At 39.1% G+C, this 16127-nt stretch overlaps 1 protein-coding gene across 1 annotated transcript; it reads right to left on the minus strand.

The window, feature by feature from the left end:
• Positions 1 to 519: 519 nt before the first annotated feature.
• LOC107651114 (ski oncogene-like) lies at positions 520 to 7874 on the minus strand. The gene is made up of 3 exons (XM_056817311.1): positions 7858 to 7874; positions 6589 to 6852; positions 520 to 727 (listed from the first exon to the last, which is right to left on the minus strand). Exons 1-3 carry the CDS (start codon positions 7872 to 7874, stop codon positions 520 to 522), a joined length of 489 nt encoding a protein of 162 aa, XP_056673289.1.
• Positions 7875 to 16127: the final 8253 nt, after the last annotated feature.

The following is a 16127-nucleotide window of genomic DNA, read 5'->3' on the forward strand; positions in this document are numbered from 1 at the left end:
GCAAACCAATCCTTCTATATTTGGAATTTAAAGTCCTTTACAAATCTGGCTCTAGTTGGCTTTTCCAGAGTTATTGCTATTTACTCATTCTACATTCCCTCCATAATGTCCAGAACTTCCATTTCCATCTCTTTCCTTGTATATGTGTGTGTATATATGTGTATATATATATATATATATATATATGTATATATATATATATATACATACATATATATATGTTTGTTCTTCCACCTGTTCCGCCGAAGCAGTCTTCACATGCTGGGTGAGCAAAGCCCTGGTTCACCAGGGGTTGACGACCCCGCTGGCTACCCTCACAAGGTTTAGCCGGCCTGTCGAAGCCGTTGCCCAGGGTGTGGCCGCTGCCACATGCTAGCAGCTACTGGGAGCCACAAGTGAGAGCTGGGTGTCAGGTGGGGGTCAGAGGCTGGAGAGCTGCCCTAGAAGGGCATGACAAGCCCTCCATACCAGAGATAGTACCCCTCTGTGACCCTGAGCAAGTCACCTAACTCCAATTGCCTAGTGCTTGCTGCTGTTCTGTCTCAGAACTGATACTGTGCGGTTCTTGGGCACAGGATCCCCGCTGCCATCCGCCAGCACCGCTGTCCAGGACACATCGAGGCCTGATGCCACCGTGGCTGTGGACATTTCTCTGTGCCACTTTGCACTGTGCCCCCCCCCGCTCCCCCCTGTCGCTTCCCCCGGGGGCACCAGGTTCCGGCAAGAACTGGAGAGACTGTGCACCGAGAGCCGGGGAAGAAGAGAAGGGACAAGAAAGGAAGAGGAGGAGGAGGAGGAGGAGAGAGAGAAGAGCCAGAGTAGGTAGCGAGAGGGCAGCAGCTGGCGGTCCAGTGCGGTCCAGTCTTTTCCCTATCCCGCACAGCTCTCCTCGTAGGTTCAACGGCTGAGAGGGCGACGCAGCAAAGCACTGTGGAGTGCTTAGGGCATGTTGGAGCACAAAGGACAACACGGCCATCCAATGCAGCTGAGGAAGTCTCCAGACATAACAATTTTTTGTGCCACTGGACCCAGGCTTCCAACGCCAAGAGAGTGGGACTGTCTCTGTGCATCGACTTTTCCACTTAAATCTCCTTCACGCACACGTATCTTTGTGCACACTCATCTATCCTAACCCCGTCCACCCTCTTCAAGACCTGCGGCAATGGGGGAGTGGCGACGCAACAGGTGGAGGTGACCACTGGCAGTTGTAGTCACGATCCTGCACGTAGGTGGCCCACGGACCAGTGGTCACTCAGCCCGGTGGGCAGCAGAGATGTTTGGCAGCATCCTGGGCGACTGAGCAGCCCTCTCTCAGGCAGCACTGCTCACCCTAATCAAGGGAGGAGACTAGAAAAGGTGTCCCAAACATTGCCTGCCCTACATACACCCGGTCAGCACACTGCGGCTGGCGGGTCATCCCTTTAAGCGGTCGAAATCAAAAGAAACAAAATACAAAGAAACTCCTACTAGGAGCATGGAACATCAGGACATTACTTAATAGAGAGAATAACCCAAGACCTGAGAGAAGAACATCTCTAATCGGTAAAGAACTGGCGCGATATAACATCGACATCGCAGCCTTAAGCGAAACACGCTTACCAGAAGAGGGATCACTCAGCGAATCCACCACTGGATACACCTTCTGGAAAGGTAGAGCCTCAAATGAAGACAGAATCCACGGTGTTGGCCTGGCTATCAAGACCAGTTCGTTCAAACAGCTGCCAGACTTGCCTGTGGGCATCAGCGAGAGGCTCACGAAGATCCGTTTGCCTCTCAGCAAAGACGGGTATGCCACAATCATCAGCGCATATGCCCCAACACTGACCAGCACAGAGGAGACCATCAAGCAGTTCTACTCTGACCTGAGTGCCATCCTGCACTCAGTGCCCACCAATGACAAGCTGATACTACTGGGAGACTTCAACGCCCGCGTTGGCCAGGACCATGAAAGATGGAAAGGAGTGCTCGGCAAACACGGCGTGGGCAAAATGAACAACAACGGCCTCAACTCAACAACAACTCAGCAAATGCTCAGAGTTCGAACTCACTATCATGAACACTGTGTTCAGAATGGCAAACAAATATAAAACAAAGTGGATGCACCCACGATCAAAACAGTGGCATCTCATTGACTACATCATTGTACGCCGGCGAGACATCCAGGATGTAAAGATCACCAGAGCCATGAGAGGAGCTGAATGCTGGACAGACCACCGATTGGTTAGAGCGACTCTTCAAATGTGCATTGCGCCTCGCCATCCAAAACGCGCCCAGACAGTTCACACATTTTACAACATGAGTCATCTTAGAGATCCATCTTATTTGCAAACATTCCAGTCCTGCCTGGACGACAAGCTGTCTGCTAAGGGACCACTCACTGGAAGCTCAACCGAGAAATGGAACCAGTTCAGAGACACAGTGAAGGAAACATCAAAGGTAGCCCAAGGCCCCAAACAACGCAACCACCAGGACTGGTTCCACGAGAACAACACTGCTATTGAAGACCTATTGAGCAAAAAGAACAAAGCCTTTATGGAGTGGCAAAATAACCCAAACTCTGCTCCTAAAAGACAGATTCAAGTTTCTCTAAGCCACAGCGCAGCGTGAGATCAGGAAGATGCAAGACCGATGGTGGGAAAAAAAGGCAGAAGAAATCCAGCGTTTTGCTGATACGAAAAACTACAAACAATTTTTCAGTGCCCTCAAGACTGTCTATGGGCCATTAAAACCCACCACCACTCCCTTGCTATCCTCTGACGGTGACACTCTCATAAAAGACAAAAAAGGCATCAGCAACAGGTGGAAAGAACACTTCAGTCAGCTTCTCAACTGACCCTCTTCAGTCGACCAAAGCGCCCTTGACCAGATCCCCCAAAACCGCATCATTGAACAACTTGACGTCCCTCCTTCAATAGAGGAAGTCCAAAAATCCATTAAACAAATGAGTGCAGGCAAGGCACCCGGTAAAGACGGGATATGGAAAGGCGCTCCAGGCATTCCACATAGTGCTGACCAGCATATGGAAGAGGAAGGCATGCCCCCAGAACTCAGAGATGCCTTCATCGTAGCCCTATACAAGAACAAAGGCTCACGAGCAGCCTGTGACAACTACAGAGGCATCTCACTACTCTCCACTGCTGGAAAGATCCTTGCCCGTGTTATACTCAACAGACTCCTGTCATCTGTTTCAGAGCAGAACCTGCCTGAATCACAATGTGGCTTCTGACCAGATCGTAACACCATCAACATGGTCTTCACAGTGAGGCAAATGCAGGAAAAATGCCTTGAGCAGAACCTAAGTCTCTATATTGTCTTCATAGACCTGACAAAGGCGTTTGACACAGTGAACAGGGACACGTTGTGGGTGATCCTTCACAAGCTCGGTTGCCCAGCAAAATTTGTCAAACTGATCCAGCTCTTTCATGTTGACATGACAGGGGAAGTCCTATCTGGTGGAAAGACTTATGATCACTTCAACATCTCCAATGGCGTGAAACGCGGCTGTGTCCTCGCTCTGGTACTCTTCAACCTATTTTTCACCCAGGTATTATGACATGCTGTGATGGATCTAGACCTGGGTGTCTACATCAAATACCAACTGGATGGCTCACTATTCGACCTTCACTGCCTGACCGCAAAAACAAAGACAACACAGAGACTCATCCTGGAATCTCTCTTCGCAGATGACTGTGCTCTCATGGCCCACCAAGAAAATCATCTTCAAACCATTGTGGACAGGTTCTCCACTGCAACAAAACTGTTTGGCCTGACTATCAGCCTCAGCAAAACAGAGGTGCTGTTCCAACCTGCACCAGGGAGGCCAACTAACCAGCCATGCATTACAATCGATGGCACGCAGCTTTCTAACGTCAACACTTTCAAGTACCTGGGCAGCACCATCGCCAACGATGGGTCCCTAGACCATGAGATCAATGCCAGGATCCAAAAGGCCAGCCAGGCACTCGGGCGGCTGCGCTGCAAAGTCCTCCAACACAGCGGTGTAAGCACTGCGATGAAGCTCAAAGTGTACAACGCAGTGGTCCTCAGCTCGCTCCTGTACGGTTGTGAGACATGGACACTGTACCGGAAGCACATGAAACAGCTGGAGCAATTCCTCCAACGCTCCCTCCGGTCAATCATGAGGATCCGATGGCAGGACCGAATCACCAACCAGGAAGTCCTCGACAGAGCCAACTCCACCAGCATCGAAGTCCTGGTCCTCAAAACCCAGCTACGATGGTCTGGACACGTCATCCACATGGACCCACAGCGAATACCAAGACAGGTATTCCATGGTGAACTGTCAGCTGGACTCAGGAAACAAGGCCGACCAAAGAAAAGATTCAAGGATCAGCTAAAGTCCAACTTGAAGTGGGCTGGCATGACACCAAAGCAACTAGAACTCGCTGCCTCTGACAGAAGCAGCTGGCGAACCCACATCCACCATGCCGCCGCCACCTTTGAAGATGAGCGACGTCGACGTCTTGCCGCTGCCCGTGAACGCCGACAGCAGGCCACAACCGCACCTCCCGTAACAACTGGAGTCCCAGGCCCCGTGTGCCACAAACTGTGCGCCTCAGCCTTTGGGCTCCAAAGCCACATGAGGGTACACTGTAGATGAAACTGCACAAAGACAATTGTCATTCTCGGTCACCAAGAGACTACCACTAAAAGACTAACCCTGTGACATAGGAAAGATAAATAATTTTGTCCTCTTACAGTCAAGAGAATTCAAGGTTAAATAACTTTCTAGCCGCACACATTACCTTGCCTTGGACCCATGACTTAAATACTCAATATAATGTTTGTTTTATATTTAATAACATAGCACATAATTTGTATCTTATCTTATTTCTTACCTAAGGGAATTTCATTACTAAACATATCAGAAACAAAGATGTTTTTTAAATATGGCTTTATCTGATAGTAGTTTCAGAGTATAGTTTCTGGCCAACTAGCTTCTTGTTCTTGTTTTTGACTGATAACTACATATTTTGCATAGCGCTTGCATGGATGATATAGTAATATTCTTGCCCAAGAGTAAAAAAGAAAGATGGAAAGCTACTAAGTTGTGGTAGTTACTCTATATCCATTGATCTTCCTGCTGACAATACAATACTATATAAAAGGAAGAAGCCAAATTTAACTTTGCATAAGTAATTTAATGTTCCCCATGGGCCATTTAAATTTGTATGAATATTTAGCATTAGCCATTTTGTAAAAAGTAGTTTGTATTCCATTTCTGTATTAAAATATATTGTGTTTGTTTTTTAAAATATAACTTTATTTTAAAATATTTTTCCATGATTACATGATTCATATTCTCTCTCGTCTCTTCCTTCCCCCCACCTTCCAGGAGCAGGAGTTGACAAGCAATTCCACAGGGAATTATCTATTATTATGTATTATCTATTGCATTAATTTTGATGTTAGTTTTTAAAGTTTTTTTAAAACCCTTACTTTCTATCCTACCAGCAACTAGGGCAGAGGGACAAGAGCTAGGCAAACCAGATTAAATGACTCGCCCAGGGTAACACAGCTAGGAAGTGTCTGAAGCTAAATTTGAATCCAGGTCTTCCAGGCTTGGCTCTCTATCCACAGTGCACCTGCCTGCCCCAGTCTGTTAAGCTTTTATGTTTAAAAAAAACAAAACGAAACAAAACAAAACCCAAACCTTCAACTATAAGAATACGAAAAAAAAAAACCCCTAAGGCTTGCTTTGAAAAAAATTCAATAACTATTTCAACATAATTTATTTCCTTTGTAATCTTTTGTATTTTATTTCATGTATTTTAAAATGTTATTCTAAAAGAGTTCAAAGACTTTTACCAGATTGTCATAGGAATGCATGACCCACACAAAATTTATGATTCTCTTTTCTGCAGAGTCTGTGATATCACTGATTTAAGAACTGCCTCCAATAATACAGCCTGGAACATATCCTAGTCTCCTTGTTTTACTAATAGGTTAGCACAAAGAATTCATCTAATTTACTAGAGACCTTCCTTGCTTCTGCCCCTTTCCTCAACCAGCTTAACCATGCCAGGAGAGGATTCTGGCTGTCCACCTGTCATTCTTCATTCTTTTTTTTTTAATCTAATATTTTACATTTCCTAATTATATACAAAAACATTATTCAAGTACTGTTTTCTAAAATTTCAAATTCCAAATTATCTCTCTTCTTCCTTTTCTCCCCTCCCTAAGATGGCAATTTGATCTATATTATATTTGTGTGATCATACAAAACACATTTCTATATTGGTCATATTGTGGAAGAAGGTTCATTAAATAAACAACAACAACAAAGAAAATAAAGTGAAAATAGCATGTTCAGGTCTGTACTCTAACTCCACAAATTCTTCCTCTGTAGGTTGATAGCATTTTTCATCATGAGTCCTTTGGAATTGCCTTGGATCATTGTATTGCTGAGATTAGCTAAGTCATTTACAGTTGATCATACAATACTGTTCCGATTGTGTACAATATTCTCCTGGTTCTGTTCACTTTGCAACCATTCAGAGCTGGACGAGTAAAGGACGGAGAGGAGAGCAAAAACAAGGAGGACGTGAATTCTTCCCTGTTCTCCACTTCACGTCTGCCTCGGAATCCTTCTCATCTTCGGGGGCGGCAGCAGGGACCAGGGTCTCCGGGACGCCCAGAGTCTCCATGGGCAGCTTTCGTTTCCGGGGCTGGATGGAGGTGGGAAGGGGCTCGGGGGCCCGGGCCACCATGGTGGTGCAGGAGGTGCTGCTCACAATCTTCTGTGGAGGAGGGGCGAGCGCCACGTTGGGGGCCACGGCACTCTCGAAACTCTTATAAGAATAAAAACTGTCTCGAATCAGACATTTTTTTCTGAAATTGTCCTCTTTGTCATTTCTTACAACACAATAGATTTCTATGACAATCATATACTACAACTTGTTCAGACACTCCCCAATTGATGGGATTTCCTCAATTTCCAACTTTGTCACAACAAAAAGAGTTGCTTATCAATATTTTTGTGTAAATAGATCTCTTTCTCTTAATTTTTTTTCCCTTTGGGATATAGACCCATAGTTTATTGCTGAATCAGAGGATATGCAGTTTTATAGCCCTTTGGGCAAAGTTTCAAATTATTGTCCAAATAGTTGCATCAGTTTATAATTCTACCAATAGTGCCTTAGTATCTCAACTTTCCCACATCCTCCAACATTTATCATTTTCTTTTTCTGTCATATTAGCCAACCTGATAGGTATGGAGTGGTACCTCAGAGTTGATTTGATTTGCATTTCTTTAATCAATAGTGATTTAGAAAAATTTTTTATATATGTAAAGGCAACTTGGATTTCTTTCCCTAAAAACTTCCTATTCATATCCTTTAACCATTTATCAACTGAGAAATGATTTGTATTCTTATAAATTCAACTCAATTCTCTATATATTTGAGAAATAAAACCTTTATCAGAGAAACTTGCTGTAAAATTCCCCCATCCCAGTTTTCAGTTTTCCTTTTAATGTTGGTTCCATTAGTTTTGTTTGTGCAAAACCTTCTAAATTTAATAAAAACAAGATTATCCATCTCATAGTGCTATCTATCTCTTGTTTGATTGTACATATTTCCCTTATCCATACATTTGACAGTATATGATTCCATGATACCTCAATTTGCTCAGAAAAGCAGCTTTTATGTCTAAATGTACCCATTTTGACCATATCTTGATATAATATGTGAGATGATGGTTTATTCCTAGTTTCTCCCATAGTGCTTTCCAGTTGTCCCCATAATTTTTGGCAGTGAGTTGTCCCAAAAGCTTGAATCATTGAGCTTCTCAAACACTAGATTCCACTATGGACATTTACTACTGTGTATTATGTACCTGTTCCACTGATTCATCACTCTTTCTTAGCCACTCCATATTGTTTTGATGATTATCAGTTTATGATACAATTTGAGATCTAGTACTGCTAGATCATCTTCCTTCACATCTTTTTCCCATTAGTTCACTTGATATTGACCTTTTACATTTTCAGATAACTTTTTTTTTTTTGGCTCTATCAAATAACTTTTTGGTAGTCTGATTGGTATGGCACTGAAGAAATAAACTAATTCAGGTAGAATTGTTATTTTTATTATACTGGCTCAGCCTATTTATGAGCAATTAATATTTTTCCAATTGTTCATATCTGGTTTTATTTATGTGAAAAGTGTTTTGTAATTATATTCATGTGCTTAACTTTCTGAGCATGTCTTGAAAGATAGACTCCCAGGTATTTTATATGGTCTAAAGTTATTTTAAGTGGAACTTTCTTTCTATCTCTTGCTTTTGGACTTTGTTGGTAATATATAAAAATGCTAATGATTTACATTGGTTCATTTTGTGTTTTGCAGATTTGGTAAGGATGTTAATTATTTCAACTACTCTTTTAGGTAATTCTCTAGGATTCTTTAAGTATACCATTATATCATTGTAAACAGTGATAGCTTTGTTCCCTTATTGCCTATTCTAATTCCTTCAATTTATTTTTCTTCTCTTATTGTTACAGCTAGCATTTCTATACAAAACTGAATAATAGTGGTGATAATGGGCATCCTAATCTTATTGAGAGGGCTTTTAGCTTATCCCCATAACAGATAATGCTTGCTAATAATTTTAGATATATGCTATTTATCATTTTAAGGAAATCTCCATTTAATCCTATATTCCCTTGTGTTTTAATAGGAATGAATGTTGTGTTTTGCACAAGCTTTTTTTGGATCTATTGAGATAGCTGTATGATTTCTGTTGTTTTTGTTATTGATATGTCAATTATGCTGATAATTTTCCTAATATTGAAGCCATTTTGTATTATTGGTATAAATCCCACCTGGTAATAGTGTATGATCTTTGTGATACGTTGCTTTCATCTCTGTGTTAATATTTTATTTAAAATTATTGCATCAATATTCATTAGGGAAATTGCTCTATATTTTCTTTCTGTTTTCACTCTTCCTGGTTGAGGTATCAGAACCATATTTGTGTCATAAAAATAATTTGGTAGGATTCTTTCTTTACCCATTTCCCCAAATAGTTTATATAGGATTAGAATTAATTGTTCTTTAAATGTTTGGTTGAATGCACATGTTAATTCTTTTGGCCCTGGGGATTTTTCCTTAGGGAGGTTATTGATGGCCTGACCAATTTCTTTTTCTAAGATGGAGTTGAGTATTTTATTTTCTCTTCCATTAATCTGGACAACTTATATTTTTGCAAATATTCATCCATTTCACTTAGATTGTCAGATTTATTGACATATGTTTTACTGTCTATTTCTTCCTGGACTTCATTTAACTTCCTTAACAACTTGGATGCTTTACCATTTGATAGATATATTATATATACTTAGTGTTGATATTACTTCATTGTTTATGGTACCTTTCAGCAAGGTATAGTTTTATTTCATACTTCTTTGGCTTAGATCTATTTTTGCTTTTGCTTTTGTTTGCTTTTGCTATCCTTGCTTTTTAAAAACATTTTATCTGAAGCATAATAGATTCTTCTCCAGCTCCTTACCTTTAATCTTAAAAATCAAAGGAAAAAATGAATAAATTTGAAAGTAAGAAAACCATTGAAGCAATAAAAATAGTAGAAGTTGGTTTTATGGAAAAAAAAAGTAGAACATTGGTTAATTGTGTCTCTGCTTCTTGTAAACAGCTCATTGCAGGATTCTGGCTTTTAATCCACTCTGCTATCTACTTCCACTTTACCAGTGAGTTCATTTCATTCACATTCACCGTTCAGATTACAGCATATTCTTCTCTATCTTATTTCCTCCCTTTTTTATACTTCTCTTTCTCCTTTTACTTTATTCTTCCTTATAAGAGTTTTGCTTCTGACCATCACCTCTCCAAATTGCCCTCTCTTCAAACAATCTATCCCCCTTTTTTTGTCTCCTTCCCCTCCTATTTCTCTTTGGGTACCCAACTGAGTATGGATGTTATTCCATCTTTGAGTCAGTTCTGATGAGAGTAAGGTTCAAGCATTGCCCATCACTTCCTCATCTTTTCCACTGTAGCATCTCTTTTGCCACTCTTTCATGTGAAATAATTTCTTCCATTTTACCCCTCCCTTACTTCTTCTCCCAGTGTAATCTGTTTTAATCCTATAATTTTTTATATGCCATCATAATCTATTTATTTCTATACCCTCTGCCTAATATCCTAAAATATACTTCTTCTTGCTACCCTAACAATGATAACAACTCTAGAGTTACAAAAATCATCTTACTGTGTAGAATGTAAACATTTTTACTTTATTGAATCCCTTAAGTTTTCTCTTTCCTGTTGAACTTTTTATCTTTTCTTGAGTTTTGTATTTGAGAGTTAAATTTTCTCTTCTCTGATCTTTTCATCAAGAATACTTGAAAGTTCTCTATTTCATTACATATCAATCCCCTTCTTCCCCCCAAAAGGATTACACTCAGTTTTATTGGGTAGATGATTCTTGATTGTAATCTTTGCTCTGTGCCTTCTAGAATATCATAACACAAGCCTTTTGATCCTTTAATATAGAAATTGCTAAGTCCTGAATCCTGCATATTACTTCACAATATTTTAATTGTTTCTTTCTGTCTGCTTGCACTATTTTCCCCCTTGGCCTGGGAACTCTGGAATTTGGCTATAATATTCTAGGGAGTTTTAAAAATTCTGAGATCTCTTTTAGGAGGTGACTGATAGATTCTTTCAGTATCTATTTTGCCCTCGTGTTCAAGAATATCAGGGTAATTTTCTTTGATAATTTTTCATTATATGGTTTATAGGCTCTTTATTTGATCATGACTTATAGGAAATCCAATCAACAAAAATCAGCTTTCTCTTCTTCCTCATCTAATCCCCAATTCTATTGAAAATAAAAGAAAACCAAAACCTTTATTGCACACTGGTAGTCAAGTAAAGGAAATTTTCACACTGGCCATGGCCAAAATATATGTTATATATATATATACACATACATATAAGAATATATGTACACACATAGCTTTATTTTTTGTTCTGAGTCCTCTCTAGAAAGAGGTAGATAATATATTTCATTACTAGACCTCTGGAATTGTGGTTGGTAACTACACTGATCAAAGATCCTAATTTTTCCAAAGCTGTTTGTCTTTATCTTATTGCTGAATAAATTATTTTCCTGGTTTTATTTACTTTGCTTTGCATTTTATTTCATATGAGATTTCCTAGCCTTCTCTGAAACCATTCCCTTTTGCATTTATTTCAACACAATAATGCTCAATAACATTTATATTTTATAACTTGTTCAGCCACTCATCAATTTATTGGTACCCCTTTAGATCTCATACTTTGCAACTTCAAAAAGAGTTAGAAATATTGTTGTATATCCTTTGAGATGTTTTTGTTTTTGTTTTGGACTAATCCCATCCTCAATCTACCATTCCTCTAATTTCACTTTCTTTCTCTTCCTTTCCCAACTCAAACCCCATTTACCTGTCGAATGAAATGTATTTTTGTATTCAACATTTTGTTTATTGGAAGTTTGATGAGCAAGGTTTAAATGTTGGCTACTCCCTTTACTCTCTACTTCTTCCATGTTTGTATAGATATTTATTTATATACCCTAGTTACGTGAGATAATTTGCCTTATTTTTCTAGCAATGTTCACTCCATTTTTTAAACAGTTGCATGGACCTACGACAGCTCTGAGAAGAAAATTTTTATGCAACTTGACAATCATATGGCACTTTAAAGGTTTTAAAAAATATATATGTAAAAATACTTCTAATGAAAGTTGAAGATATGAATATTTTAATTTTATTTACTAATTGAATTATACAGTATAAGCTAACACAATTCTATCAGAATGTTTATATCATTGAAAACTATTTACATTGTTGCTTTTCCAATTTTTCCCCTGAGGGTGACAACTCTTTCATATGAGTTCTTGAATCTATCTCACATAACTTCAGGTTTCTACCACTAGATAACTCTAATAAAGAAATAATTCCAGTCAACCATCATTTTGCCATCCATTTAAGAGCTGAATGGTTGCCTATTTCATTCATAATGAGGCTGCCAGCCTCACATACGAGTCAAGATTAAATGGCCTATGTGAGGGGATTGCCCTTTGATTGGAGAATGGCTGAACAAACTGTGGTATCTATTGGTGATGGAATACTATTGTGCTCAAAGGAATAATAAACTGGAGGAATTCCATGGGAACTAAAATAACCTCCAGGAAGTGATGCAGAGCGAAAGGAGCAGAATCAGGAGAACATTGTACACAGAGACTGATACACTGTAGTACAATCGAATGTCATGGACTTCTCTACTAGCTATGCAATAATCCAGGACAGTTCTGAGGGACTTATGAGAAAGACACTATCCACATTCAGAGAAAGAACTGTGGGAGTAGAAACACAGAAGAAAAGTAACTGCTTGATCACTTGGGTCTATGGGGATATGATTGGGGACTCTAAACAATTGCCCAAGTGCAAATATTAATAATATGGAAATAGATCTTGATCAATGACACATGTAAAACCTAGTGGAAGTACTCGTTGGCTATGGGAGGGGGATGGGAGGAGGAGAGGGAAAGAACATGTGAATCATGTAACCATGGAAAAATGTTCTAAATTAATTAAATAAATAAACTTAAAAAAAGATTAAATGGCCTACCTGGATCAATCCAATGGTATTTAATAAATCAATTAGAAGACACAGAACATGAAGAAAGAAAAGCAAAAACGACTGTGAATAATTAGTAACTTAGAACCAGCAGTATTTTTATTTTATTTTATTTTTTAAAACCCATACCTTCCATCTTGGAATCAATACTGTGTATTGGTTCCAAGGCAGAAGAGTGGTAAGGGCTAGGCAATGAGGGTTAAGTGACTTGTCCAGCTAGGAAGTGTCTGAGGCCATATTTGAACCTAGGACCTTCCGTCTCTAGGCCTGGCTCCCAATCCACTGACACCTCCAGCTGCTCCCCCCCGCAGTATTTTTAAAAGAAAATTTCAATTGTGTAGCAACAATTCAGTATGCATGTTCCCATCCCAATCATTACATGGTCATATACACACACTAAAGCTTAGAGGGAACATTGTTCTCTGGTATAATTCTCTTTCTTTCCCTTTCCATTGTACTTTTAAGATTATCAATGCATAACAGAATCATTCCCAAACCTTTTGGCTAATTAGATTCCCTCATGGCCTCTGATGAGAGCAGAGTTCATGAGACAAGTGTGCCATCTCTCTATATTAGAATGTAAGTAGTTTATCTTTGTCCTTTATCAGTTTGTTTGTATTTATTGTTTGTATTTCCTCTTAACTCCTGTGTTTCACCTTCAAAGTTCTGGATGGTTTTGGTCTTTTCATCAGAAATATTTGGAAATCCTCTATTTCATTAAAGAGCCATTTCCCCTCCTTTATGACTTTATTTAGCTTTACTGGGTAAATAATTCTTGGCTACAAGTTCATATTCTTTTCCTTTTGGAAAATGGTCACGTCTTTATAGTGGTAACATGATTATGTGAGATCTTGACTGTGACTCTTTGGTGCTTTAATTCTTTCTTTCTTACTTCATGTGATAATTTCTTTTGGCCTGGAAACTTTGGATTTTGGCTATAATGTTCCAGGGAGTTTTTGTGTTGGGATTGCTTTCAGAAGGTGATTGGAGGATCCTTCTATTTCTACTTTACCCTTTGGTTCTAAAATATATGGACAGTTTTCTATGAAAATTTCCTGACATATGACATATAGGCTCGTTTTTTGCATTCTATACTTAATTTTTTCTCTTTAAACCATTTTTCAGATCAGTTGATTTAACTATGAAATATCTTAGTTTTTCCCCATTTTTCTCAGTCTTTTGGCTTTGTTTTATTATTTCTTTTATCATGGAGTCATTGGTTTCTATTTGGTCTAACTTTTAGAGATTTAATTTCTGGGGCAAGGTTTTGTATTTATTGTACCAAGCTGTTAATTACTCTTCCAATTTTTTTTCCTATACCTCATTTCTTTTCCATTTCCCCCTCTTAAATACTCAAATTTTAATGGCAAAAAACATTGTTAAAGTCTTTTTTAAAGTTCATGCTTCTCTCTTTCAAAGATTCTAGTTAAATCTGTGTCCAAGCCATGTTTTAGTATGAGACTTTGCTTGTAGATGTTTTGGAATTATTCTCTTCTTCTGGGTTGGTGTCTTCTGTATACCTGTAACCATGATAGCTTTTTACAATGAGATTTTTTTTGTTTGTTTGTTTGCTCATGTTTCCAGTCTCTTTCTTGCCTTCAGATTTTATATTAAGGGTGGGTTCTCTGTGCTTTTATAAAAAAGGTCAGAGATGTTTCTATTGTTGCTTTGCTGGGATATTGAGTATTGTATTATTCCAGAATCTCAGGGACAATTCAGGCTGGAGGCCTACAAGTTTTCGGTGTTCCTAAAATTGTCTGAGCCAGGACAAATTTTGATTGCTATCCCCTGGTCAGAATTCTACAAGTTCTTAAACTGGGTTTGGGTCTGAGCAACAGTAGAATGCTGCTGGGATTAAGTTATTGTGAGCCAACTAGTTCAGAATTGTAAAAATGGAGATTTTGAACCCTAGACTTCATTCCCCAGAAGACCTTGGTATTTTCCAGAATTCCCTATAATCTTTCCTGAGTCTCCACGTTGGCAAGATCACAGTTGGTATTTAACTGGCAGTAATGCCTCCCACCCTTCTCTCTTCCTTTGCAAAGATGTAGCAAGTATAGTGGTAAGCTAAGTGAGGGGATTTTAAATGGGCTAATCAGCCATGGGCATGTGGTTTTTATTTTGTATCTTCTTTATTCCTTGATTTCTAATGATCCTTAATAAACCTCATTAAATATAATATTATTAGAGATATAATTTTAAAATTTATAGAATAACAACTTCAGGCTTTCTTTTGTTTTGGGATTTCTGACTGCCAAAGGCCTCAAATTGGACCAAAGGCTGAAACTGATACTCCATTCTGCTCTGGAATCTGAGCTACACTTCTGATACTTTTGATTTTGCTCTTCTTTCTGTACAGCATCAGTGAACTTTTTCCAAGTTTGAGTGCCCAGAGAGCAAATAGGAACTGCTTGCTTTGGGCAGCTGGACAGAGGGGTGGAGCATACAGAAAATGTCCTTGGGCACTGGGAAGAGGGAGAACAGAGAAGCTCCTCAGTGTTGGCTCTGCACCTGTGCCATGTCTTTGCCAATGCTGACCTAGGGCCAGAGACAGTTGGAGGGAAAGGGGACCTGAGCAGGTCCTCTCCACTGTCTTGAATCTGTGAACCTGAATTGGGTAGTGGGTAACAAAGTTGTTGTAAACATCTGTCTCAGATGTGGTTCCTAGTATGGATCTGGGACTCCTTTTATCCCTGTGCATAACCTCTCCCTGGGCATTTCAAGGTCCTATTCTCAGTGTCCAGAGACTTTTCTATCCCCTTGGGCTGAACTGGGCTAGAAATATGTCTCATTGTGACTTTTTCTTGGTTTTCTCCATCAGGACTTAGTCTGCTGTGTTTTCTAGATCTGTTGCAAGTTTTCTTGGACAGATCACTTTAATTTTTCTGCTAGTCTGCCATCTTGACTCTGACTCACAGAATTTCAATATTTTCCCATCCCTCTTGGGCTGACATCTATAGAGTTTTACTTCAGGTGACTATACCAATCCTTTAAAATTTGTTCTCCCAAAATTGAAAATGAACATCAAAATATGCTTGCTTTTCCTCTTCTTTATCATAAACTCCAAGAGGTAGTGATTACTTCTCTCTGAGGTTCATATAATTTCTGTCCTAGCAGGAATGGATCCATTTATAATTTGTATTGATTTCCTAGTCTATGCATAGTATTAAATTATACTAAAGAGTAATTTTGATCACTAAAATGTTGGCAATAAGCCAATAAATTCTCAAATATTTTCCAAATAATAAATTTTCAATAAAATACATATTACATGAAAAAAGAGCTCTGGTCATGTCCTGACATTTAATTATCACATTCCTTCTGGATTTCAGTGGTATGTGATAAGGCTATAAGCCCTAAAAAAGAGGATGAAGAAAATTTTAACAAATATTTTCTAGATTTTACAACTACTTTCCAAAAGCTTGAGTTACACTTAGAAAATTTTATTCTTTTGCTATGAAAAGGTCA

The sequence above is a fragment of the Monodelphis domestica genome, chromosome 1 (assembly GCF_027887165.1).
Source record: "Monodelphis domestica isolate mMonDom1 chromosome 1, mMonDom1.pri, whole genome shotgun sequence".
In the NCBI taxonomy this organism is placed as follows: Eukaryota; Metazoa; Chordata; class Mammalia; order Didelphimorphia; family Didelphidae; genus Monodelphis; species Monodelphis domestica.

Excerpts from the sequence above, each read along its gene's own strand:
- LOC107651114 (XM_056817311.1), bottom strand. Across the intron at positions 728-6,588 it reads GATTCCGAGGCAGACGTGAA|TTCTTGCCGGAACCTGGTGC; the intron begins GTGGAGAACAGG and ends CAGTCTCTCCAG.